This window comes from Cygnus atratus, chromosome 2, assembly GCF_013377495.2.
Source record: "Cygnus atratus isolate AKBS03 ecotype Queensland, Australia chromosome 2, CAtr_DNAZoo_HiC_assembly, whole genome shotgun sequence".
Taxonomy (NCBI): Eukaryota; Metazoa; Chordata; class Aves; order Anseriformes; family Anatidae; genus Cygnus; species Cygnus atratus.
In genome coordinates this window covers 155,354,225-155,379,254 of record NC_066363.1, presented here as the reverse complement: position 1 = coordinate 155,379,254, position 25,030 = coordinate 155,354,225, and the positions used below count along the sequence as shown (strand labels likewise).

The window sequence follows — 25,030 nt, the reverse complement described above, 5'->3', positions numbered from 1 at the left end:
AGGGCTCACCACCAAACCAGGCTTTCTGTCTGCAGATACTGAGAACCTTAGATAAGGCCTAGCCATATCCAGCAGGTCTTCTCCAAGCAGATTTGAGCACCACAGTGCATTCTCAGACAACTTTCCACAAGTTGTGGACAAGAGATCAGCATGCTCACGGCTGCTCTTGAAAGCACAGATGTAACTGGTGCATCCCAGAAAGTGTGCCTGAAGGCTGGGAATCACTGCTCAGCAGGAGGGTGAACTCTGGGGGAGCAGGTGACAGTCTGAAGAAGACACTACCAGACCCTAGTTGGCATTAGAAAGTGAAGGGCTCCTAAGGTGATGCAAGAATGTGCCTGAGTGTCTTCCTAATATTTTATTTAGAAAAATTAAATGAGACGTATCTGAGGGAAGAGAGTGGAGGCAGTGTTGTATTCTAAAAAAAATGTAAAATAAAAATGATGGTATTGTAGTGATCTTATTGCCAAATTTATCAGAAGCTCACCTTGCTATCTGTGAACCTCTTCCTCCTGCAGTCCATTCCCAGGAGCTCCAATATGGACAGTGCATTTTCAATGTAATTGTAATAATGCACACTTGCAGGTATAGATTTTAGACATGGAAAGCTAATCTGAGGGCTGCTTACACCTTGTGGAGCTGCCCAGTACTGGCAACACACTAAAGAGAGCATAAGCTGCAAAGACAGAACATCTTTCAAGCATTTAAAAGAAGCTCTCTGTTAGTCTGCTTTAGTTGCAGGTCTTGAAGTCCTTTATGAGCATAGAAAAAATGTGCATGATCTCCTCAGTACATCTGCTGAACTGCTAATCTGACAATTCACCCCTATCCTTTGATCCTATCTGGGGAGGAGGATGTAACAATTCTAGCCTGAATCAGGCAACTGGGTTATATTCATTTTATTAGCCAGCTGCTTCAAAGTGCCTGGCACCTAATGGCTATATTATGACAATGATACGCTCACATCAAGCGCACACAGTGCAAAGAATGAAGCTTTGCTGTTCTCATCTGTCCTGTAAGACTTTCGAGTGATAGAGAGTACTGTTTCTCTGATTTTACTAAACCTGCCTGAAAAAGAGTTAGAGAGTCTGGATTCATTTTTTTATTTTATTTTTTATTTTATTTTTTCCCCTCTCTTCCTGTCTTTCTTCTCCTGTAAAAAGGAAGAGAATTGAAGTGCTTTGATTCTACTCTTTTTGACAACTGGTCTACTGAATTTTGTTGGAAATAAACCCAACTTTCCGTGCTTGTAGAAACAAATGGTGCAGCTGTCTGACATGCTCCTGAAAAGCATGCAAATATTTGGGTAAACTAACCTAAATGTGGGGTTCTTCAGAAGTGTGCTAGCGTTGCTAGCAGGTCAAGGGAAGTGCTCCATGCCGGTGCAGCCTCACCTCAAGCTCTGTGTGCAGTTTTGGGCAACACAATATAAGAAAGAAATAAAACGGTTAGAGAGTGTCCAAAGGAGGGCTACAAAGATGGTGAAGGGTCTGGAGGACAAGGTGTATGAGGAGCAGCTGAGGCCCCTTGGTCTGTTCAGCCCAGAGCAGAGCAGGCCAAGGGGAGGCCTCATGGCGGCCTGCAGCTCCCTCACGAGGGGAGCGGAGGGGCAGGCGCTGAGCTCTGCTCTCTGGGGACAGCGACAGGACCCGAGGGACCGGCATGGAGCTGGGACAGGGGAGGGTCAGGCTGGGTGTTAGGGAAAGGTTCTGCACACAGAGGGTGGTTGGGCACTGGGACAGGCTCCCCAGGGCAGTGGTCACGGCACTGAGCTGCCAGAGTTCAAGAAGCATTTGGAAAATGCTCTCAGACACATGGTCTGATTTGGTCTGTGGTCCTGTGTGGAGCCAGGAGTTGGACTTGATAGTCCTTGTTGGGTCCCTTCCAATTCCAGATATCCTATGATTCTATGGAATTTCTTGGATTTGAAGAAAAATTTGCCTCATATTGAAATGGTGCAAATTCGTTCAAATGATTGAAATTTCATAAGGAAACCAAGAGAAAGCATCAATTTATCCTATAAGAGTACTTTCCACTTAGGCATGACGTAACAGCTACCTAGACCCACTGTGATTTTGATGTGTGGTATTTCAGCCTAGTTTTCTGGATTTGTATTGTCAAAATTTTCCCATGCTCAAAGAACTGTCAGCACGCAGCACTAAAAAATGCATGAGTCTCATAGAATAGTAAGAACAGTCGTATGGAAAAAAATCTTAATGGAAAACATCTTTAAAAATTATATTATTTAATGAATGTCCTTATCCGTGGTTAAGACTCCAATGTACCTGAGTCAGGTAGATAAGTAATAATAATTCCCCTTTTTTCATCTTTTTTGGTGCACAAGATAATTTATGCACAGTCGAGTACAGAATGAGAATGAGTTGGATGTCAAAACAGAGATAACATAAAAAATTTACTGCAAGGCCTTTCTTTTGTGAGTGAACTGCAAAGTTCAGCATTGCATTCTGTCAGGTTGGAGGCAAGAGGAATGAGGGCAACTCCAGGAGTGAGTTACCAAGGGGTGTCTTCTGCATCCTTCATTCAGCTGTCATGTTTCAGCAGGTTTTCATGTGCATGAGTCCACATCCCTTGAAGTCAGAGCAGCACAAAAAGCTTAACAGATCTTTCTTGACTCTTTACAACCAGATTAACAAGGCTGTGAGTCTCAGTAACTGCTAAATATTTGTTTTACCATATAGCCTAAAGGGTTCTGTTAAAACTGGGAACTACTGGGTTCAGGGCACACCCTCCACTCAGAAGAAATGTGTTAAAAAAAAAAAAAAACACTTGCCAATACATGAAAGGTTTGTCCTGTTTTACCTGTAATGGGAAAGATAAATTTCTCAGATCCCTGGAGGCTGTTGAGCTCTTCTGTGTGTTTTTTGATGGTAGGGCAGAAATACAGGTATTTGGCTTTCCCCCTCTTGACCTCTGTCTCCTGTTAAAGAGCGTTGTTGCATATGATGTTTCTAGTTTGGCTGGTCATAACTTGAAACGGGCAGTGAACAGTGTTTAAACTCTTGTTTCTCTGTGTATGAACCCCCCTTGATTTGAACAACCTTAGACTTGCAAGGTACTTGGGAAAAAAAATAGTTGGTATTTCCAGAGAGAGATGTGCTGCGTTAGGTAAATAAGCCAGAAGAGGAAAAGCAGTTTGCCCAGCAAACTAATCAGACTTTTTCTGGAAAGAGACAGTCCCAAGATGTGACTTCTTTCAATGTCCGTAAGTCCTAATAACCCTTATTTATCTGTGTTACAGCAGCCCCCCATAATCACCCATAGGCAGGCCAGTCCCAGTGGTGTTTACATGCACATTTAGATGCTCCTGCTTCTAAATTTACTGTCATTGTCCAGTACATACAGAGCCTGTCAAAACATGGTGCCTTTAGGGAGTTCAGCCATTGCTTGCAACTGCTAGATTTTGTCTGATAATGTAAAGGTAAAGGGACAAGGCTGAAAGAGGTAATCCTACATCCCACCTAGCTGACAGAGAAAACAGTTGGCATTTATGCTAGCAGTCATATTAATTCACAGTTAAGGGGTTTTTCTATGTACTTTGTACCAAAACCACTGTTCCTGGGGCCAAACCTCAGTGAAAACCATGCTATGAGAATATATAGCTGTTCAAGCTATTGGACAGCAAGATAAGAAATAGTCTTGAGCTATGATACTTTTCAAAATTTCCTTTCTAGCAGAACAGAACCAATATTTCCCCCTGGTTTCATGTCTTCTGTATGGTAAAGATGTTTCCAGTGGTTAGTTGTGTTTGTATGTGTTTGTGGGTGCTTGATCTATTTGGGTGATATTGCCTGCCCTTGCAAATTTCAGCAGCGCAGAAATGGGAATGTAAGTAAATGAACAAAAAGAAGGAAGAAAGGATTGATGGTGTAGATTAAATCCAGACTGAAACTGTAATTGTCAGTGAGGTAAATATATTCATTTCCAATAAAACACATTTTTAACTGTGCTATTATTCAAATTGCTGATAAAGGCAAATAACATATTTTTCATATATTCAAAGGGTACACATTCTTACACACATAGCTGATTCTTGCCATAAGTAACAGAGCATAATTGCTAGTTTTGTCTGTCATATTATTAGGTGATGTGACATTTCACTGAGCATTGCTCTCATAGGTATAATTTCTCCCAGCAAGTATTTCTGTACTTTCCAGACAGGTTGTAATATTATGGAGCAACCCTGTTGTAGTTTGATTTTGGCTAACCTCTGAGTGGCCAAAATGTTCCCTTCACAATGGGAAATACACTTTCAGCCTCTCTGTCAGTATAATTATGTGCTGCTCTAAGGGATTTCTCGGTGTTTTGAAAAGCACCGAAGTTCCTCAGTGTTATACCCAAGAAAATGATAGACTGCTTTCACATCTGTTATTGCGGTCGCAGATTAGCATGCCTGGCCATTTGTGTGGAAGCAGAAGAGCTAGTGTATACTTATCTCAGGTGGCAAAATTTGTCCTTCCTCCCTCTTCTCAGCTTTTGAGATCACTTTGGGAACAAACTGGAGCTACTACCTCCTTCCTCAGGTTCCCCAAGTAATTTTATCTGATGCCACCAAATTTCCAAAAAAAGCAGTGTATCCAGAAAACTACATCTGGATAATGCCTGTAAGTTATAAAGTCACTAAAGTCACATCCTTGTGGACCACCAAAATAAGGTCTATATGTACTGCTTGGTTGCAAGGTTACAAGTCTCAATGGGATTTTGTTGTCCTGAACACACCAGTCATCATGGTTTTCATGTAAAGTACATCACAGGGTGTATTCATGCTCTCCCAACTTTCAATACCTGATTTGGGGTGACTGCTCAGGAAGCTAATTCCCTTATGCTCTTTCAAAGGGTTATCAAAATGTTTGTCAGGTACCTATCAGGTTCCTTGTCTGCATCTAACACACTGTCTGAATTAACGTCTCTAAATGGAACTGAAGGAGATGCACAAACATTGTAAGGGGAGGTACAAGACGTAAAAACACCCAGTAACCAACAAGGTCGGTGGGACAAAATGGAAATAATAATACTGTGTTTTCTGCTGCCCTCAGTGTTGTAGCTGTGGAACCAGATGTCTTAACACATGGTTCCCACGTTGATAGAGAGCTGGAGGTGAGATGCTTCTTGTGTGCAGTCATACTCATCCTCCATGTCTGGCCCTACGCACCACAACCCTGTATATTCTATTCATATACTTATCTGTTTAAATGAGTTTTTTAAGAGGGTGTCTTGTGTGGTCTCACTGTCAGTTGGCAACATGAGTCTCTAACTAGGAAATGTGTTGATTCATGTGGTGACAGGGAGTCCTCCAGGTTAAAATGGGCTTTGACAAGGAAAGAAGTGATGGATGTTGGAAAAAGCAGAAGGAGCACTCATGAATAGTGCATGTACTTGAGAGCATTATGAACATTCATGCTGTTATCGGGGTCCTGGCAATGACTGCAAACTCCTTCTGGTGCCCAAGGACCTCATAATTGTTCCTTTAATATTCATTCTTTATATGAGAGCTGATATTTTTATTATGAAAAAAATAAGGAGACGATCAGATTCTGACACCCCAACTAACAAAACACAGTCAAGATTTGGTAAAATGTGATGAAAATTTGCTTTGTTTGTGATGTGTTAGCTGTTCCGCTCATTTAAGTCAACAAGAATTATAGAAATTGTTTCTGGATATTTCAGTAAGGAAAAATAAAGGGAAAATTACATATCTGACTTACACATCTGTATGACAAATCACATCATCAGTCACACGAAACTTGCTTAATTATAATATCCTTCTAAAAAGAAAACCAGTTTGGGTGAGGAGTAGAAACGAGGAAAAAAATCACTTCTCTGACTTTCTGGTATTGACATGATTTATCTTGTAACCTCCTAGCATATTATGAAAAATCTCAGAAGTACTAATGATTCAGTATCTATACATGTCAGGGAAGGATAGATTATTTTTACAAGAAAGCTGACTCACAAAATATGTGACTTGCCCAAAGTAACACAGCAAGTAAGCTACTGAGTTGAGAAAGAAACCAAACTTCTGCCTGAACTCCAGTATTTCAGGCATCCTTTCTCCATCCTTTCTTCCTCTTTTTTTCTCACGTAGGACATTTTCCCTGTGAACTGGTTGAGATCAACCCCATAGAAACACAGGTGAAGGAGCATCCACATGGGTGCACTTTTCTCAAGGGTTTGCTCTGTTTCCTGACTTATCCTTCCCTTGCAATGCTGAAGCTCTGCTGCTCCTCTGGAGGAAGTTTTTTTGCTTGCAGAGGAATCAGTGAACTCCGTCCCTTGGTGATAATGCCAACTCCAGTTAGAAATGCCTCATGAATTCATGTTTTCTGGCTTAGGGATTGTGAATCTTTTATATTCATCCATGTACCAGAGTTCTTAATTATTTTCTTTATGCATAAGGCAGTGCAGGGAGCAAAAGGGACGCTGCTTGGCTTGGTTGGGGAGGGGAGAAGGTCTACGCTGGTAGCAGAGAAAGTGCCTGTTATTGTGTCTGCACTTGGTGCATCCCTTGGCTGTATCTCAGCACTGTCCCTTCTCTGATCCTCTTTGGGCAGCACCCAGGTGTGATTGCAGAGTGTAAGAGGTCAAGAGAAGCAAGAAACCAGCCTTCACCTGTGGGTGTGAAGGTTACACCCAGGCTGTGAGGCTTGGTAGATCTGAATTTACAAGGAAACGAGAAAGAGAATTTGAATTCCCGGCAGCATTTAGGAGGCAATAATTTCCAGATGTGATCTGTGTTAGGACCATATGTCATTCTGCCTGTTGGTGCACATACTTGGGTGGCAGGAACCACACAGACCACTGGAGTTGCACATCCAAACAGTGTGTGCTGCCTTCAGTTCTAGCACTTATGTTTTGTATACCCATGTAATGGAGATTTACCAGTTTGGGGGCAGAAGTTTTTGGAAAGTCTCAGTAGCAGTTTTTCCCTTGCTGTCTAATATTTGCTCTTCTGTTGAACACACAGGGTAAGAAGGGGGAACCTGGATTCCCAGGAATCAATGGTCTAATTGGCCCTCAGGTAAGTGGCAATTTCTTCATTTTCATATAATATATGGGAAAATGTATTTTTTTTGGCACCAGGTGTCTTGGAACCACAATGCAGCATGCCATGACCTTGTTCTCTTCTCATCTGTACCATCTTTGAAACTTCGAAGGTGTTTCTCCTTTAAGATCCAAACTGATTTACCCTGACGTTAATGAGAGAAGAGTCTGCCTGTCTAGCAGCAATTACTTTTACCTTCCACAGTTTTTCAGCATCTTTGTACAGGGGTATAAAGAGGTGTTTTGTATGTGATTTTCCCATTGCTTTTGCATGCATAAGTATCATTCCACAGGGAAAGCAATGACATGTGCTTTGTAATATTTAGGACAGTGCCTGAGCTAATTATTGGCCGTGTGAATTGGCAATTGCAGATATATCTCCTGTGCTGCAGTCTTGAGGGAAAAAACAGTTTAAAAGGTAGTTGCTTTTCAGAAGCACACTTCTTTGCAGACCATTTTTTTTTCCTTTGCACACCAGTTTTTGTTTTGGTTTGGTTTGTTGGTGTTTTTTTTTTTTTTTGTTACTTTGATGGTCGCATTTCTACTTGTTATAGGGGGTCCTAAGTTGGGTTATTAGGGAAGATAGGGGCTTAAGACTTACATTTATTCTCCCAATGCGGGATGATGTGAAGAATGTCTTATGTTCATGACCCCTTATCTCTATTTTTTTTTAAGCTTTTGTCAAGATAATGTTCCAACTTGCACCATCTGTAACGTCTTCATAAGAACAAAATAGTGCTATGTGTGTCATGTATTGTCAAGGAGGGTTTGTCTCCACCTTAGAACAACCCACGCTGCCCTGTGCTGTTATAATCCTGGCACTTGCCTCTGGCTTGGCTTCTTGCTAACTTTGTAGCCAAATTCAGTCGATCCAAGTCACTGTGTGGGGTCATTCCCTGTAATAAGAAAAATATCTTTGGGAATGTCCTTAAGCAGGAAAGGTGCAAGCTCACTTTAAGCTGACCACTCAGGAGCAAACTGAGTATTTTATTTGTTCCCTTCTCAAGCTAACAAACCGTGTCTTTGACTTTGGGACTTTGTTACAATAGTCAGTTAAGTTTGGAGCATGAATGAAGAACCTCCATTACTACAGCTGTTGGTGATGTGTTGCAGTGAACAGCACACAGCTCGACAGCAGATGCTGATTTTTCATTTATTTCCTCTGGCAAGCTATGCCCTTGTAACCAGGAAACATGATCTAGAAATGGATTCTGCAGCAGACGTTTAGCAATGAGCTGTTTCCATGTCTGCGGAGGCCGTCAGTGATGCAATCCAGGGTTTGCCAATCCTGTGCGGGTGAGGACCCTTGTGTCCAGCTGGGAACTTTGCCCTGTCACACCACCCGATACTGATCTGCATATTTTTAAGACTTTTTAGTTTGGTACATTATCTGGTTTGTAAATATTTCAACAGCAGCCTTCAAGAGGAATGAAGGCATTATTTCCAATGGTTTAAATTTTGTTATTTTTTTTTCCACTGGATAATATTAAAAGGTCCCCCCAAGCCTTCTGAACTATGTGTGTAGCCACTGGAAGAGGGTTTACCTTGCTTTTGGGTAAGATTTGTCTCCTTGCATTAATTCTGATACGTCTAACTATCTGTCCAAACAATGTCATACTTGCTCAGCTCAAGTTCTCTGGAACTTTACAGAAATATATATATGCATATGTTAGCAATTTCATAAACATATCTGCGAGAACTGCTGACATAGCAATAAGTAGTTTTCCTTTCAGCACAGGCTAAATAAAGTTTTCAAATTTTATGTTAATTAAAGCTGCATATAGTGCTAGCCCCATTGAGGGATACTTAAATTGACTCTTCCTCCAAGCTAACTCTAAGGATGGAAAAAAATTTTCCTATTCCTGCAGTGACATGCTGTCCCCAATATATTACTGCAGATTTCCATATTTCTGTTTGGAGAAAGTGCTTACGTTCAACTTGTGACAAAACTACTTTTCAGCTTAGAAGCAGTTTTTATGACATTAGGTTTCTAAGCACTTTATCAGCATTTCTCTCTCTTTCTTTTTTTTTTTTGTTTTTCCATTTTATCTTAATCACTCTATGCCCCCAAAATACCCAAGAAGATAAGTGGTTTCCTTAGGCTGTAGTTACAGAGAGATTCTTCCAAATGATTTATGGAAGTCTGGATCACCTGTTCCTGTGCCATCTCCATGGTGTTGAGGACCAACAGATTTGATTTGCCCATACATTAACTAGGTTAGGACACTAAAATAGCCTCCCTTCCTCTGCTATTTTAAATTTAAATACAGTTTTGTTTTCTGACCTGTCTGCCCCCATGGACAGCTGTACAGGCAGAAGAAAGGAACAGAGATAGGAGTGAAGAAGCCGTGTTGTTACTGAAAGACATAGAAAAGGCCACAAAAGGATGCCAATAGATTCTTACCCCCCATATTCTGTGTATCCGAGGAAGTCTTAGGGAAAGGTGGTCCAGCCTCTTCATTACTGTGATTACTTCATTACATGATGCTGGCTTCTCAGCACCTTCAGGGAGATAATGAGTTTTCTAGTGACGTGGTAGGAAAGCCTTCCTCCTATGGAGGTGCAGAGGAGGATGGGGCTGAGTACTGGGGTGTTCACAGTGAGATGTCTGCAGTTATCACTGGGCTTTGTCAGGTTCTCAACATGCCCAGTCCCAGTAAGAAGCCACAGAAGAATCAGGCAGCAATGCAAGGCAATCAACCTGCGGGGTACTCTGGAGCAGGGACAGCAGATCCAGTGACAACCCACAGCAGAAATGATGTCTGTCTGGCTCTTGAGGACCCTTGACTGGGCGTCTTCATATTGCAGAGTTAATTTAAGTGCCAAATCCTATGCAGCAGCAAGAAGGCAACTTCTTAGCCAGCCTGGGGATGTTTTGTGACAACAAGGTAGCCACAGTTTTGCCTTTCTCCTTACATGCCCCAACTCAAACTAAACTTTTATCCAAAAAGCCCTTTTGATTTTTTTCCTTCTAAATCTGCCGTGGTGGTGAGCCTGTCCATGTACTTGCTTGTTCCATGTTATCCAGTTAGCACCCCTAAAAATGAGCACCTATTTTTGTGACCCTTAGAAATGTTGCATCTTGCAACATCATTAAGCCCCGGAGTACACACCCTGGAGCTTATTTCCCCTCTGGATATGAATGTTTTCCCTGCAGCAGAGACGCAGACATCTGAGCTCGTAATGTGTTTGTGTTGTTATTATTTATTTGTACTATTTTTGTTTGCAGGAAACTTAATCATGGGCCAAGCTTCTATTGCAGTAGGCTGTTCAAATGCAGACTGAAAAATGAGCATTTCTGCAAAGTGCTTTCAGTCAGAACAGATGGATGAGTACCAAGCATGGCAAACAATGAGGCCGTGCATTTCTGCATGGTCGCCTGAGATCCCGATGTACCTCATCTGTCCCGTTGTTGGGAGGAAGAGTTCAGAGAAGGAGCTAAAGGCAGTTGATGAGGCACCTTTGCAAATGCTTTTCTAGGCGTGAGGGGTATCATGAGGAGGCAGGAGATCCCCAGTTAGGCATGGTATGCCAGGTGAGCTGCGAGGGCTGCATTTGCTGGCTCAGCAAAGAAGGAATTTGATGCCCCGGTACCTGTCGATGGCTCAGACACTCTGAGCTGTCACTGTGTTACCAGGACTGGGATTCAGCTCCAAAAGCAAGTACCTGTTACTAGCAATTAAGGGCAGAGATGCATGTGTCCATGCTCCTGTTACAGTTTGACTAAGGTCCAGTTAATGCTGGTGGTGGAGCCCAGGCAGCCATTCAACTCTCCTAAAGCAGCTACTTCCAAATTTTCCACTGAGTCACTCTCTAGGCTCCCTGAGCTGAGCAGGTGCTTGCTGTCCACCAGTGGGAAGGCAAAATGATTCAAAACTATCTGAAATTTAAGTAAAAATTCCATACCTTATACTTGCTATGTGTCTGGGCCGTTATTGAGGTTCGGTTTATGGTAAGTAACCTGGTGTTAGAACTAAGACCTGTAAGGGGGACCAGTACAAGTTGTACCTTTTATGGTTGTGGCTGGCAGTGATTTAATTAGTATAGACTCATTTGTAGGGTGTGAGCTCAAGCCCAGCTTTTCTTAAGTAGCTCAGAGGAAATAAATGATATCCTTCAAAATGCATGGTGTCCTTAACGTCCTTTTTGTGATGCAAGTTAATACTGCGAAATGTAAAAAAAATATACAAACCCCAGCTGCAAAGCTCAGATTGAATTAAACTATGCCAGTGCTGCTTGAAATTGGAAGATACTGCTCAGAGCTGTCTTTAATAAGATCTATACCTTTAACAAAACAAAGGAAAAAAAAAATCACCAGACTGTAGACCACTAATAGTACTGAAACAAGAGACCATAAGGAAGATTTTTTGTTCTCTCATTTGCTGTACTGACTCAGTAAAACAACTGAAAGCGAACAAATAGGAAAATAAATCTTAATCTGTAGACATAAGAGATCATGTTCATATCTTACACTAAGTGATGAAATTAAACAAATACTGCCTTGCACTGAAAGCAAGAAATTCTCCTGCAGAGACTGTGATGTACAAAGTCAACTTTATTCAGTACCCTTACAGAGCTGGAAAGACAGTTCAGGGAATCTCTGTTCAATACACTTTATTCTTTAAAATAATGTTGGTATTCCAGTTATAATGCCACCTGGTGAAACAACTGGAGACCTCATTCATTTATCAATTATGACAGTATCACTGAAACTGACTATACAGCATACATCATAGGAAATGTTCAGATCTGTTGGCTCCTCAGGCTTTTTGGTTTTCAGCTTCATCAGCAACACCCTTTTCCTATATCCTCTTATCTTTGTCTTGGTTTGTAAGGCAGGATTCAAGCAAAGAAAGCAGAACAGTACTCTACTGCAGCATTGCTGAAAATAGCTCACAGGAGTTGTGTTGTCGGATGTGGTCATGCCAGAGGTGAGAAATGATGAGTAGATTTGAGAGGCGGATTCCAGAGACCGCTAATCAATGCTTGCCTGAACATGAGCTGGCAGTGTGCCCAGGTGGCCAAGAAGGCCACCGGCATCCTGGCTTGTATCAGGAATAGTGCAGCCAGCAGGACCAGGGAGGTGATTGTCCCCCTGTACTGAGCTCTGGTGAGGCCACACCTTGAGCGCTGTGTTCAGTTTTGGGCCCCTCACTACAAAAAGGACATCGAGGCCCTGGAGCGTGTCCAGAGCAGGGCTACGAAGCTGGTGCAGGGCCTGGAGCACAAGTCCTGTGAGGAGCGGCTGAGGGAACTGGGGGTGTTTGGTCTGGAGAAGAGGAGGCTCAGGGGAGACCTCATTGCTCTCTACAGCTACCTGAAAGGAAGGTGTGGGGAGCTGGGGGTCGGCCTCTTCTCACAGGTAACTAGTGATAGGACTAGAGGGAATGGCCTCAAGTTGTGCCAGGGGAGGTTCAGGTTGGAAATGAGGAGACATTTCTTCTTGGAAAGAGCAGTCAGGCATTGGGATGGGTTGCGCAGGGAGGTGGTGGAGTTACCGTCCCTGGGGTGTTCGAGGAAAGATTGGACGTGGTGCTTAGGGACGTGGTTTAGTGGTGACATTGGTGGTAGGGGATGGTTGGACCAGATGATCTTGAAGGTCTTTTTCAGCCTTAATGGTTCTATGATTCTGTGACTGCTCAGATGTAGTAGAGGAGGAATGAGGAGCTGGGGTAGCAGGGGACATGGTGAGACACATGGACTGCTCCGCACAGCTAGCTGCAACAGCCAACTCTGATGGGAAGGAAAGGGAAATAAAGGGGAGTCAGCATGGAGCCAACAGGTGGGGTCTGTGAGGACTTCCTGAGAGGTGAAATGGCAGGGAGTAATTGGTTCTGAAGTGGAAACAAGCCCCGGCACTGGAGGGGGAGAAGACTCTCAGCACCGTGTCATTCATTTCGCTATCATTGTGGCAGGACACAGGATGTTCCTGGATGTCCTGGAGGTTTGTCTCATTCATAAAGATGGCACACTGCCTAAAAAGTCCAGACCACAGTCTGCTTTTTCATGGATTTAGGGCTTTTCTAAGCCTTTCTCACAGTGCTAGAGGCTCTAGGCATTGGCATGGAATAATATGAAGAAAATAGTGTTGTGCAAGCTTTGCCTCCAGAGACAGATATCTGGAAAAGCCATCAGACTTCAGTTTCCATCTTGGAATGACATTTGTTCACCTTCCTTTAAAACATAGCCATCCTTTTTTTTCCTGGAAAAGAGATTTGGGCAAACAACCTACTGATGCAGTCAAAGGCTTTTGTTCCTTTTCAAAGTTTCCTTAGGGAGTGCAGAACCCAAATCTTAATAGCTCTGCCTTTCCCAGCCTGTCTTTCAGCAGGGTATGTGCTGGAAGAAGAGAGCATCCTTTAGTGGTTCCTGGAGAACAGGCACAGCCGTGCCTTCAGTATCGTGTCAGATTTCTTTCCTGAGAACTGTCCTTGTATTATATTGTCTTAGGAATGGAGCTGGATAAAATATAAGCCTGAAAAATATCCCCCACCTCAATGTCTGTACAGTTGTCCCTATCCTAACACACACACCTTGACACACTTTTCCCATGGATATTTGGTTTTTAAAGAACATTTGCAATATTTTTGTTTCCAAATAGCAGTTTGATAATAACTTCTTCTAACCATTTTCATAGAAGAGCCATGTTTTGCATTTGTTTTCCAAACTGAGATTGTGTAGTTCTGTTTTAGAGAACAAAGTTTTTATCTTCCAGGTTTTGTTTCAGCATGTAGGAAGCACACATCTGCATCTTTACCAGCCAGAAACAAACAAACAAACAAAAAACCATCACTTTTTTTTCTTCTGGATTGGAGTTTTAAAGGGACAGCCTTGGGATTTGGGACAGGGACTCTCATCTGTATAATTCATCAGATGATCAGTGAAAAAGCTGATCAGCAAAATCAGGTGCTTTAATCTGGATTCAGGACAAAAGGAAATCAAAGAAAACAGATGGTGTGAGATTTTGGTTTTAAACAATATCGGCTGTCCTCCTGCTGCTGTTTTGTTGTGTTTTCTTTCCCTTTTTTTATTTTTTTTCTCCTTCTTTATCACTAATAAATGCTGTCAGTTAGTTTGGACCTTTCTAAATACTTGGGAGAATAGTTCTTTCTCTGAAGTATACTCAGAAGTGGATGTACTGGTGTACACAGTCAGCTGGAGCAGGCTGTCAGCATCCTGTACGCTTCCCCAGGATGCAGGTAGTCACTACATAGAACTGTTCTTTCTAAATTCATCCCAGAGAGGCTTTTATCAAAAGAGCTTTCCATTTTTGATTTTCACTTTGTTGGTACAACATGTGGTGAAGTTAACTGGGTAGACCAGTCTTAGGTGTAATGTCCCAGGTGATTGCTTTCAAAGGGAGCAATGACACTGAATTATCAGCAGCAGTCTTGAGTAAGGATCAGTGTGCTTCGATTTCAAGACTCAGGGTTGCATGAGGTTGCTGTGTTCCAGAATACGGAAAGTTTAAGAGAAAAATCAGAAATTATTTGGATAACAAGGATATCCAGAGTTGCTAGGAGAAAGAATTTGGACCAGGAGGATGTGGAGCCTCATGTTTCAGCAGTTATGCTGCTTGCTGATGGATACTTGAGCGAGACTTTTCTTCTGGAGAAGATTGATCCTTTCTAGGGTGTGTATCCTACTTGGGGGATGACCAGGCTGACGCTGGGTCCTGGCTGAGGTTTGCTGTGTTGTGACAATTTCATTAATCCTTATGGATTAATTGCTTACTAGATGCCATTGTCACAGAAATCAGGAAGAGCTGATAATTCATATAGGTCACGAAGAAGGCAAGAGCGATGCTATTAGATATATGGAAGCATGTTTTTGCTCATCTAAGCCATTTTTTAAAATAACCTGCACTGTTAGGTAAAGCATGGCTGTTTCTTTCTGGAAATGACTGGGTGTCAGACAGATTTCTCACCTCTTGGTAGAAGCTCCCTGTTGTAGGGCCATGGGGAATATGTGTTTGATGGTTGGAGGTCATGAGGTCATGGCGGAGAAAAAGAACAAAATTAGGCTAATAGGTAGGAAACCAGGGAACAGGCAAGGAGAGCCTGCAAAGGTAAATTTTGCACTTTATCATTTTTGTATTTATGTACAATCCACTTTGCTGCTGAATCCTTTTGTTTTGTTTTGTTTTTCTAAAGCTACCTTTGACGTATTTCCCCGTACTGCACACATTCTTCATGACAACCACTTCTTGGAGCCCGTATCTTCTTCAAGGCCTCCCAACAATACCATCCTGGTAGGGTTAGAGTAGGGCCAAGCAGACCTTCAAGGTGCCTGGCATCTGAGGCCACTCTGTCCTGTTGCCCTCTGCTGGTATTTTTTCTAGTACTGGGCTAATTTGGACTGATATTTATTTATTTATTTATTTATTTTTATGTCAAAGTCTCTTTTAAATGATGGATGGGCTCATCCAGGTGTGTCCTGATGGGTCCAGAGCTCCTTAACTGCAGGACTCTCCTGCAATGGCATCTGAACCCCCCATGCCCAGAAGCAGGCACAGGGCTCCCCAGAAGTTATGTCAGCAGCATCAGTGCATCCCAAGGCATTTGTTCCCGCGGATTTTTGAGCTGTGCTCACACTTGAGACACTCTGCAAATACTGATGGTGGTGGTGGAATGATTCCATGTCTATTCTGGACTGAGTTGCAGTGAAAGCAGATTATGGGTGGTGTATAAACCAAGTGCATCTTCAGGTCTCTTTTTTGGTTGCTTTGCACCATCTATTGGTGAGATGATGTACTCTCCTGGCTGATTTTTACAAGCATATTCCAAAATGACTGCTTATCCACTATCTTTTCTGTCAAACTATGCCACAAAAATTTCCTTGTTCTTTCTCGTTATCACCATTTTATCCTCTTTAGCTACAATTTTCCTTAGATGTTAAATGCTAATATTGATCCATGACTTGTAATATAATCACAAAAAGCTGTGATTTTTTTATATTGATATTGAATTGTAACACAGGTCTAACAAGAAGGAAGTTCACTAACCATTTTCTATCTTGAATAGGTTGATCACTTTTTTTTTTCTTTTTTTTTTTTTTACATAATATGTATATGTTTTTGTTTGGTTGTTTTTTATTTGTTCATTTGTTTGGTGTTTTTTGGCATGTTTTTCAAATACAAATATCAAAACTCCCTCTATGCTGGAAACTGAAAATGACTTAAATAATAGTGTTAGAAAGTCTGAAAGAGACAGAGAAGGTTAAAGTTTCAACTCAGTCATGCATCCATTTTTCTCATTAATCCTTATACTGATTGCATAGGTCCTGATACAAAAACCACATGAACACATGCTTCATTCTAAGTACAGGAGAAATCCTATCTTGTCATCCAGAAGAAGCTGAAGGTAACAAACACCTCTGTATCTCAGGCAGCCTGTTAAGATATGTCAAGTATGGAAAAAAAGTCCTCAGCTAGGAACTCACTTTTAACAATTTACCCTATACACAATAATAAACCCCTATGAAAATTGGATAGCTATTGAGATTAAATTTTCCCAAGACAGAGAGTTGTTGCAGGGAGTTGAGTAAGACTTCTAGGACATTTCCAACTACATGTGTGCATTGAAGTATGAGTTTGTGAAAACCTTCTACTGTCATAAAGGTTAATGTAGAGCTCTGAAGTGGTGTGGAGTATTTATTTTAAAACACCTGATCCACAGAATCACAGAATGATTTAGGTTGGAAGAGACCTCCAAGATCACCCAGTCCAACCTCTGACCTAACACTAACAAGTCCTCCACTAAACCATATCACTAAGCTCTACATCTAAACATCTTTTTAAAACCTCCAGGGATGGTGACTCAGCCACTTCCCAGGGCAGCCCATTCCAATGCCTAACAACCCTTTCAGTAAAGAAGTTCTTCCTAACATCCAACCTAAACCTCCCCTGGCGCAACTTTAGCCCATTCCCCCTTGTCCTATCACTGGGCACGTGGGAGAACAGACCAACCTTCACCTCGCTACAGCCTCCTTTAAGGTACCTGTAGAGAGCGATAAGGTTGCCCGAGCCTCCTCTTCTCCAGGCTGAACAATCCCAGCTCCCTCACACTTGGATTCTTATTCCAAAACAAGCAAACAAACAAATAGAAACACCACTAGTCTGTTCCATTCAGAGATCTTTTTGCAGAAGTAAATCATTTGCTTTGAAACATTAATCAAGATTAAATTAGGCTGGACAATCTTTGCATGATACCATGAGGGCTTTCAACTCCCCCATCTCTTGTACTGGAGTCCAGGATAGAGCTCACCTCGTAACAACAGTAAGTAGTGCCTTAAGCAAGAGATCCTGTTCTGCTCAAGAGCACAGTTCCCTGGGAGCTCAGTTTGGCATCTTCCAGGTTTTGGACACAAGTTAATGAAACACGAAGCTCATTGCTGATGATGTTTGGAATAGGGCTGCATTTGCACAGAGGAAGGACCTGAGGCTTTTTGCCACTATCAGGGAGATTAATAAATGGGTTTTGCACCTCTTACAGGGACCTCCAGGGCCCCCAGGCATTGCTGGACCCCCTGGACCACCTGGAGCACCAGTAAGAAAACAACTTTATTTTGTTTGTTTGTTTTTTTATTTTTGTTGCTTGTTTTACATCAAGGAGAGGAAATAAATAAATAAATTAAAAAAAAAAAACAGTTCAGGAGAATTTACCTGATTGGATTTCAGTGGGAACTGAGTCAGGGCCTCCGGCAATGTGTGTTTTCTCTTGTATTTTCGTGATGAAAAGCCACAGCCGGCCCTGCAGGACAACTTCTCTGCACCAAGCTCTGGAATCACTTTGACGCTACCTGCACAAAAGTCAATGTCTGCAGGATTCCCCACGGCAGGGACCTGACTTCTGTGGAAGGGAGAATTGTATTTGAATTGAAAGCAGAAGCCTCCGGTGAGATGGCTGTAAAGGGCAGAAATACTGAATTGTTTTTTTTTGTGTGTGTGTGTGTGTGCTGGATTCTTTTTTCAGGGACTGCCAGGAGAGATTGGCGTTTCTGGTAAAACCGGACCTCCAGGAGCAGCTGTAAGTTTTGAGCGATGGTTTGCATCGCCTCCATGCTCTCCGTAACTTCACATATTTTACTTCTAAAATCTTTGCTCCATTTCCTGCAGCTTGTCTGCACAAGGTTTTAAGTGCTGGCTCCAACACTGTCTCCTTTAATGCAGGCATTAGCCTGATGCCTTTCGTGATCAAGAAGCTTACCAGATGCAGCTGCACACTGGGACTGTGATGTTTCTATTATATAATACTTTTCAAAAGTCATATTGCACTTGGCACGATATTCTTCTTCCAGACCTGGAGTTTCCTGAATCAGGCCAAAGAAGTGAAATAAAAATCTCGGTTTTAGCAGAGCATCACAATTTCTATTCACTTTTACGTCAAGAAAGGTGAATTATGGAATACTTAGTATTAAGAAGTGCCACCTACAGCCTGCACAGTTTGGAGATTGACTGATGCTCAGAAGAGGGACAATTTCTTTTTTTCCACCATTTAAATGCATTTTTGAAGTAATTTTAGTTCTTATCTTGCTGAATCATTCTGTCTATATGTTGTGTAATTTAAAATCTGCATGTTGTATAAGATATTACTGATATTTAAAAGGTGAAACAGACTTTAAAAATCTTTATAGGTACAGATAATAGAGACGTACAGTGAATGATAAGTAAAAATGCAATTTTTAAAGTTATTTAAGACTCCACAGTCTTCGTAAAACTTCTATATTGTTGTTTCTCTGTAACAACACTGACATCCAGTGGTCATTCACTACAACTGTGATACTGAAAAAGGGCTGAGCAGATATGTGCCTTGCAAGAAGTTTTGTATGATTTGAGTCACAGTAGTGAGAAAATCAGAAGAAAATGCATGAAATGGATCTTTTTCTTAAACTTGGGTCAGTGGCAAGAGGGATGTTTCAGCATGCTTATGTTGAACTTGCTGGTAATGATTTAAAGAACAGGCATGTAAGGCTGATAATTTTCTCTTTTTAGGGTTTGCCAGGCAAAGATGGATTAAATGGTCTTCCTGGGCTCCCGGGCCAAAAGGCAAGTGACACCACAAACACTGGCATAACCTACTTACCTGGGCAGCTTCCCTGAGTGAGCTAACAAACATAAGCAGGAAGGGGAGCAGATCTCCAGAGCCAAACACACCTCACTTGATTCCGCTGGTGAAGCTCCATATACCTCTTTGAACCTGATACACAGCCCTTTGTAGTGTCCAGTGCACTTCCAAGCTACACAGCATGTTTCAGCTCTTGATCCACCACAGTCTCCGCTCTCCGTGCTGACACCACCCACACTGAAAGATAAGATTCAGAGGATCCACCTAAGCATTCCAGTAGCCAAGACTCCAATCTCACGATTATCTATTTTTCTTAACAGAAATAATGTAGACTTTTTCACCACAAACAGCTTAAAGAAACTGAATGGAGATTTTGTTTTTCAGCGAATTTACTCTGGAAATCTTTAAGATAACACCGGTTGACTTTGTGTTATTCCAGAGATATCCCAGTAGGTTTATTGGTGCTGGAAATGTGTCTGCAAATAGTACTAGAACGGTAAAACTTTCCTGTAATGATACTCCCATGTGGCTCTATTTACATTCTCACGCTGATACTGGGGATCTGAGTCAAAATATTCCTCACTGTTGCCTGCAGATATGCTCCACTACCAGAGGAGTTTGAATATTAACATCTCATATTCCCTGCAGGGAGAACAAGGGGAAAAGGGCGAGGAAGGCTTTCCTGGAAAAGCTGGCCCTAAGGTAAGGAAATTTTTTTCGTAGTTTGCTCTAGCCACTGAATCAGTCACGGCGTGATTTTGGAAGGCCTTGTGCTGAAGTCAGGAGAGTAATATTCCTCTAAAGTTGGATGGATAACAGGGTAAGCTGTTATGGCTCAGTGCCTCTTACTGTTCATGGTGTTCCAAGATACCAAACCCTGTTTGATGCTCCTCTCTCGAGTCTACATGTGTAGGAAGACCTCATCTGTCCCTTGCATTGGATCCCTGTGATCTGGGATCCTAAGACATCAAGAAGGCAATTTCAGTGCCTTACAGAAAGTAGGTAGAAGAACATGAGCCAGGATAATAGGGGGTACAACTTTCCAGTGAGAAAGTATTGTTGGAACAGGGTCTTGGCCTTACACTGTTAAAGTCGTTCTTTTGTTTTTTCAGGGTGACCCAGGGAGCCGTGGCCAAGCTGGTGAACAGGTGAGCAGAAAAAATTATGCTAGCAGCAACTTCAGAGCAATGTAAAGTAACCATATGCAATAACAAAGCCATCTGCCAATAACAAGAAAAGTGAAAGTCAGCAGATGAATGGATGAGACTCACGGTTGGACAAAGTAATGTGAACCTGCCAGAGCAAATATGCTAAATCCAATGTTATCTGTATCTCAGAAATTTTGGTCATCTTGCTGCTGGTGGATAAGGAAGAAATGGAAGGCAGAGTGGCATAAAAGTGATTGTTTTTCCTTCACACTGCACGTAAACCTAGCATGCTAGTGACAGTTCTGGATGATGATGAACTTTTTGTAACTATGTGTTGCAAGGGGTGACGCAGTCGTTTCTAGATCATAAATGCTTGCTAGGAAATAACCCCAGCTGACTGTTAGAAATTACACAGTTATCTTAGTCTTTATGTATTGGGATTTAGGTTTCAGCAGATATCTGTTGAGCTCAGAGAGGAACAAGGGAAACATCCTGGGATTTCCTAAAGCTGCCTGGAGCCCAATCAGGACCATTAACCAGAGATGTTAATGTCATTGTCTGCACACCAACTTTTCACCTGCAGTATGAAAATCTGGAGAAAGAGATACCTGTATCAGGCAGCCTTAAATCTTTGGCATGTGGATACTGAGTTAAAGAGTATAAGCCAGCAATAGAAGAGTCTCAGAGCTTCAGTCTTCTCTCCTACCAGTTTCAGTCCAGTCTTCTGCTATAAAGATGAAAGGTGATAATGGTCATGACCTCTGCTCCCGTGCAATAAAACATGCAATAAAACAGATCACACACTATCAGTACCATCAACTGGACTAGGAGTAGCAGAAGAAGGTGTCCATGAGGAGTTTCATATAGCAGCTTTCCAGAAGCTGTGCCAGTCTCTCCTCGCCCATTCAATTTGAGGAGCTGATTGCCATTTTCCCTTGTTTGTCAGGGCTGTTTTGAATTTTAATCCCCCTTCCCAAAACACCTCTCTCTCCACAGTATTGTGTTCTCCATACATTATATAAATGTTTCTGTCACTATTAAATAGTGCTAGCCCTTAGAGGACTTCACTTCATCTCTCTCTAAATTTGAAAGGCAACAGCCAGTAACAGGTGTGGGAATGTAATTGTTTAATCAGTTGTACACCACTCTCCAGAGAGCCTTCTTCTACACTGTTTTTCTGTAGTTTGCTAATGAGAACGTCACGTTGGCCTGTGTCAGATATCTTACTAATGTCAAGATACATCACACAAACGCTTCCTTCTTGTCTGCTTAGTTATCCTGTCAAGGGAGGGAACTGGATGGATTTAACATCATTAGTTTTTAACAGATCCACATTGACTGTTTCTTAATAACCTTCCTGTCTTTGAGCTCATACAAGCTCACTGACATTTTGCTTCAGTATATTTCTAGAGACCATATTTACACTACATGTTTATTTTTCCTCCAAGTCCTCCTTTTTTCCTCTTTTTAATATTAGGCCATGTGTTTGTCCTTCTCATGATCTCTGGGATCTCATTAGCCAAGATTCGGCAGTGGCTCTCAGAAAACACCACTCCATCTTGTCACCAAATGTCACCATCTTTCAAAATGCTCCAAACGTCATCCTGATGTTCACAGTTATACTCAGCAAAATATCTTGTTCCTTGCGTGATTTCTTCTGCAGACTCATTGCACCTATATCACGATAATGTTTTGACTCTTCTGATAAAGAGATAATCTCTTTAAAGAGGGGATTACCAGTTATAAGATCATGTTCATACAGTGCTTAGCACAGCTGGGTTCTGTCCATCTTTTAGATTCTTTTAGATATTGCAGTACAAATATACGTAGCAGGATAACTATAAATAACAAAACACATAGCTATTTTCAGATGACAAACTGGGTCAACTTACAGCTAAGTTTGAGAATAGTTGATATATTTAGAACAAACCACATGACACAGAGATTACAATTACTCAAACAGCAGGCATTATAAAGCAGAAAGTCAAAGGTGAGGCTCAGACAGAAACAAATTCAAATGTGAAATAGTGCATCAAGACAATTCTAGACCTTCTCATCAGGTAACTGTTCAGATTACTAGAGTACTGTGTTTGCGCTGCCAGACTACCCAAGATGATTAAAAAATGAAAATAAAAATTATATTTATTTTTTTAGCTGCTCTTATTTGTTTGCTTGGTGCTGCTACAGAACAGCGTGAAGAAAACTTGTCCTAAATTTCATGGTCTCAGTTAACTGTGTAAAGGCAAAAAAGGAGAGATCTTAGTTGCTGTTTTAAGTAACGATTTTACAAGGAAAAAAATGTTGTAATCAAACAAGATGCTGTTTTCTCTCATCAAGCCACACATAAAATCATTCCTAGGCAAAAAAAGTTCAGTACAGCCCATATGTATTGTAGTGTGACTAGGTATCAAGAAGTAACTGTCTGCAGTTATTATGAGTGCTGAACAATTCACAGACTAATATCAGTCATGCATTGAGATAGACAACTAAATCAAGGTTTCATCCTTCCCAGCCTAAGGGCACTCTGGCTAGATTAATCTGCCCTGAGAGCCAGCCTTGACGTATTTTTAAATGACATGAATGAGCAAGTGAAGAGTTTAGCCCACCATTCTTCCCTTTCATTCTTAATGAAGTTTGAGATTTTGAGACAAATAAAGCCGTTTGTTTGTTTGTTTTTAATAGAAGGCATTCTTGATGAATGTTCCTAGATTTCATCCACTTTTTCTGACTTTCAGGGCGAAGCAGGTCTTCCTGGTCCTCGGGGCTTACCTGGACTGAACGGAGAAAAAGGAGACCAGGTGAGTAACTTTGAGCCATAACTTGATTTTATTTGTCCATTTGGTGCCAGGTGGTCTTATCTCAAGTGTCCCTAGATGATATTCTCTCTTGGTGGGTTTGCTGTGGTGGCATCTAGCAAGACCACCAAGTACCCCTTCCAATGTGGTACTTTACTGCCTCGTGACCATTGCTGACTGCAGTGGAGGTGCTAAAGAACAGGGTCTATCCTGAGCACAGAAGGTTTTGACTGAAGCCACACTACCTGCAAGGCAGTAGAAGAGGTACAGTATTCCTTAGGCCTCATTTTCAGAAATACCTGCATGATTTAAGGACATTAGAAAAACGATAATAACAACTAAAATGCCAAATTTCTCTTGTCACTGAGCTCTGGAGAAGGTTCTAGATGGTTGGATTATTTTCTGATGGCCTTACTTCCACCCAAGTCCTGATGTCTGGTATTTGCCCCAGCTAGTTCTAGACCTTCAGAGGCATCTACACACTGAAAAATAGTTGGATCAGGGGCCTGGCAGTAAATTTAGCAATGTCAGTGAGACCATTAGTCCTGAGAGCTGACTGTGTGCTTGAATGTGAGCAAGAAAGATCTAAAATCAACTGAAGTTTTGCTGGTTGGTTTGCTGTATTATATACACTGTAGAGTGTAGAATATAGAATATATTCTCTGTCTACATGAAATCACAAAAAGGTAGGTCATCTAGCTCTTATGTGAATACTGGATAAATACGTTTGTTTATGCACTTTAAGGAGTATTCACATCATCCTTGTTAAGCATCTTCCATTCAGGCCACCAAGTTTCCTCGGCAAAGTAGAGAGGTAGGCACCAGTGAATGGATGACTCAAATCTTTCAACATAAAAATACTAGTAGCATGGTTTTCCTCTCTGAGTCTTAAGTCTGTTCTGCTTCTTCTCTTGTTCAACTGGAAAAAAATCGTGTTTTATTACTGCATCAGTCAATAGGACCTTCTACAGGCAAGTTCATTTAGGATTGGTGCTTTCCATTCCATTAACTTAATCACTATTGGTTGTTTTTTGAAAATAGTGTGGATTTTGTGAAACCATCTAAAAAAATTTACCCTTTTAATTGCTTGTATTGCATCTTGGATGACAGGTAAGATCAACTGCAACTGTGAATTGAGACTGATACAATCAAATTTCCTGCTTTCCTTTTTCTGCATTTAGGGAGAAAAAGGAAAAGATGGTCTCCTGGGACTGAAAGGTGAAAGAGGAGAAAAGGTGAGTCACTAATTGGTGGGCTATCAAGCTACAGGTGCCACTTCCAGAAAGGTCAACCTAGACTTTCCAACTGATAGGATTGTTGGGGTTTGGGAGGGGTCACGGGACTGGGGTGGTGCAGGAACCGCAGAGCTCTGCAGTCCCATGGGGGGATGTACAGAGGAAGGAGGAGCAGGAGGAACAAAGAGGAGGGGATAGGTAGGAAAGGATTGGTATGAGTGAACCAGGTGCCAGCTACTGGAGTTAGACCAGGGCTGTGGGTTACCCTGGCCTGTGGTGCCAGCTACTGGAGCGACCTGGGGGGGTTTTAATGCCAGTAACTGGAACCAGTAGGGTCTTCCACACCTGGGCACTGGGGTGGGAGTGGAGTGTGCTCCCCAGCCAGCTACTGGAGTGAGACCGGTGTGGGTGAGGTGAGTGTGGAACTTTACCTCTCATAACAGTTTTAGCTAAAACACACTTTCCAATCAAGAATGTTGATCAGCTTTAACCTAAAATGAAAGTTAAGCTCTATATCACTCCTACAGGGGATGGAGTAACATTAGAAATTCACTGCAAGGTGATAAAGACAGTAAAGTGAGCAACTTGCATGCAACAAAATGAGGACAGCAGAAATTCTGGCCAAAGCAGTGGGGTAAATTCCATCCATGAGACAGGGCCGAACTCAGGGACTCCGGGATTTTCAGTGTCTCTGAACTGACAGGTTGTCATTAGGCTATGTTTCATCT

The 25,030-nt window shown here is 41.8% G+C and overlaps 1 protein-coding gene across 1 annotated transcript in view; it reads left to right on the top strand.

The window, feature by feature from the left end:
• The window catches only part of COL22A1 (collagen type XXII alpha 1 chain), a 201,863-nt gene that overhangs the window by 122,420 nt on the left and 54,413 nt on the right, over positions 1–25,030 (top strand). The window contains exons 23-30 of the mRNA XM_035561694.1: positions 6,983–7,036; positions 17,553–17,606; positions 18,033–18,086; positions 19,052–19,105; positions 19,773–19,826; positions 20,237–20,272; positions 23,008–23,070; positions 24,249–24,302. Coding sequence (XP_035417587.1) covers positions 6,983–7,036; positions 17,553–17,606; positions 18,033–18,086; positions 19,052–19,105; positions 19,773–19,826; positions 20,237–20,272; positions 23,008–23,070; positions 24,249–24,302 — 423 coding nt within the window. The remainder of the gene's footprint in view (positions 1–6,982; positions 7,037–17,552; positions 17,607–18,032; positions 18,087–19,051; positions 19,106–19,772; positions 19,827–20,236; positions 20,273–23,007; positions 23,071–24,248; positions 24,303–25,030) is intronic.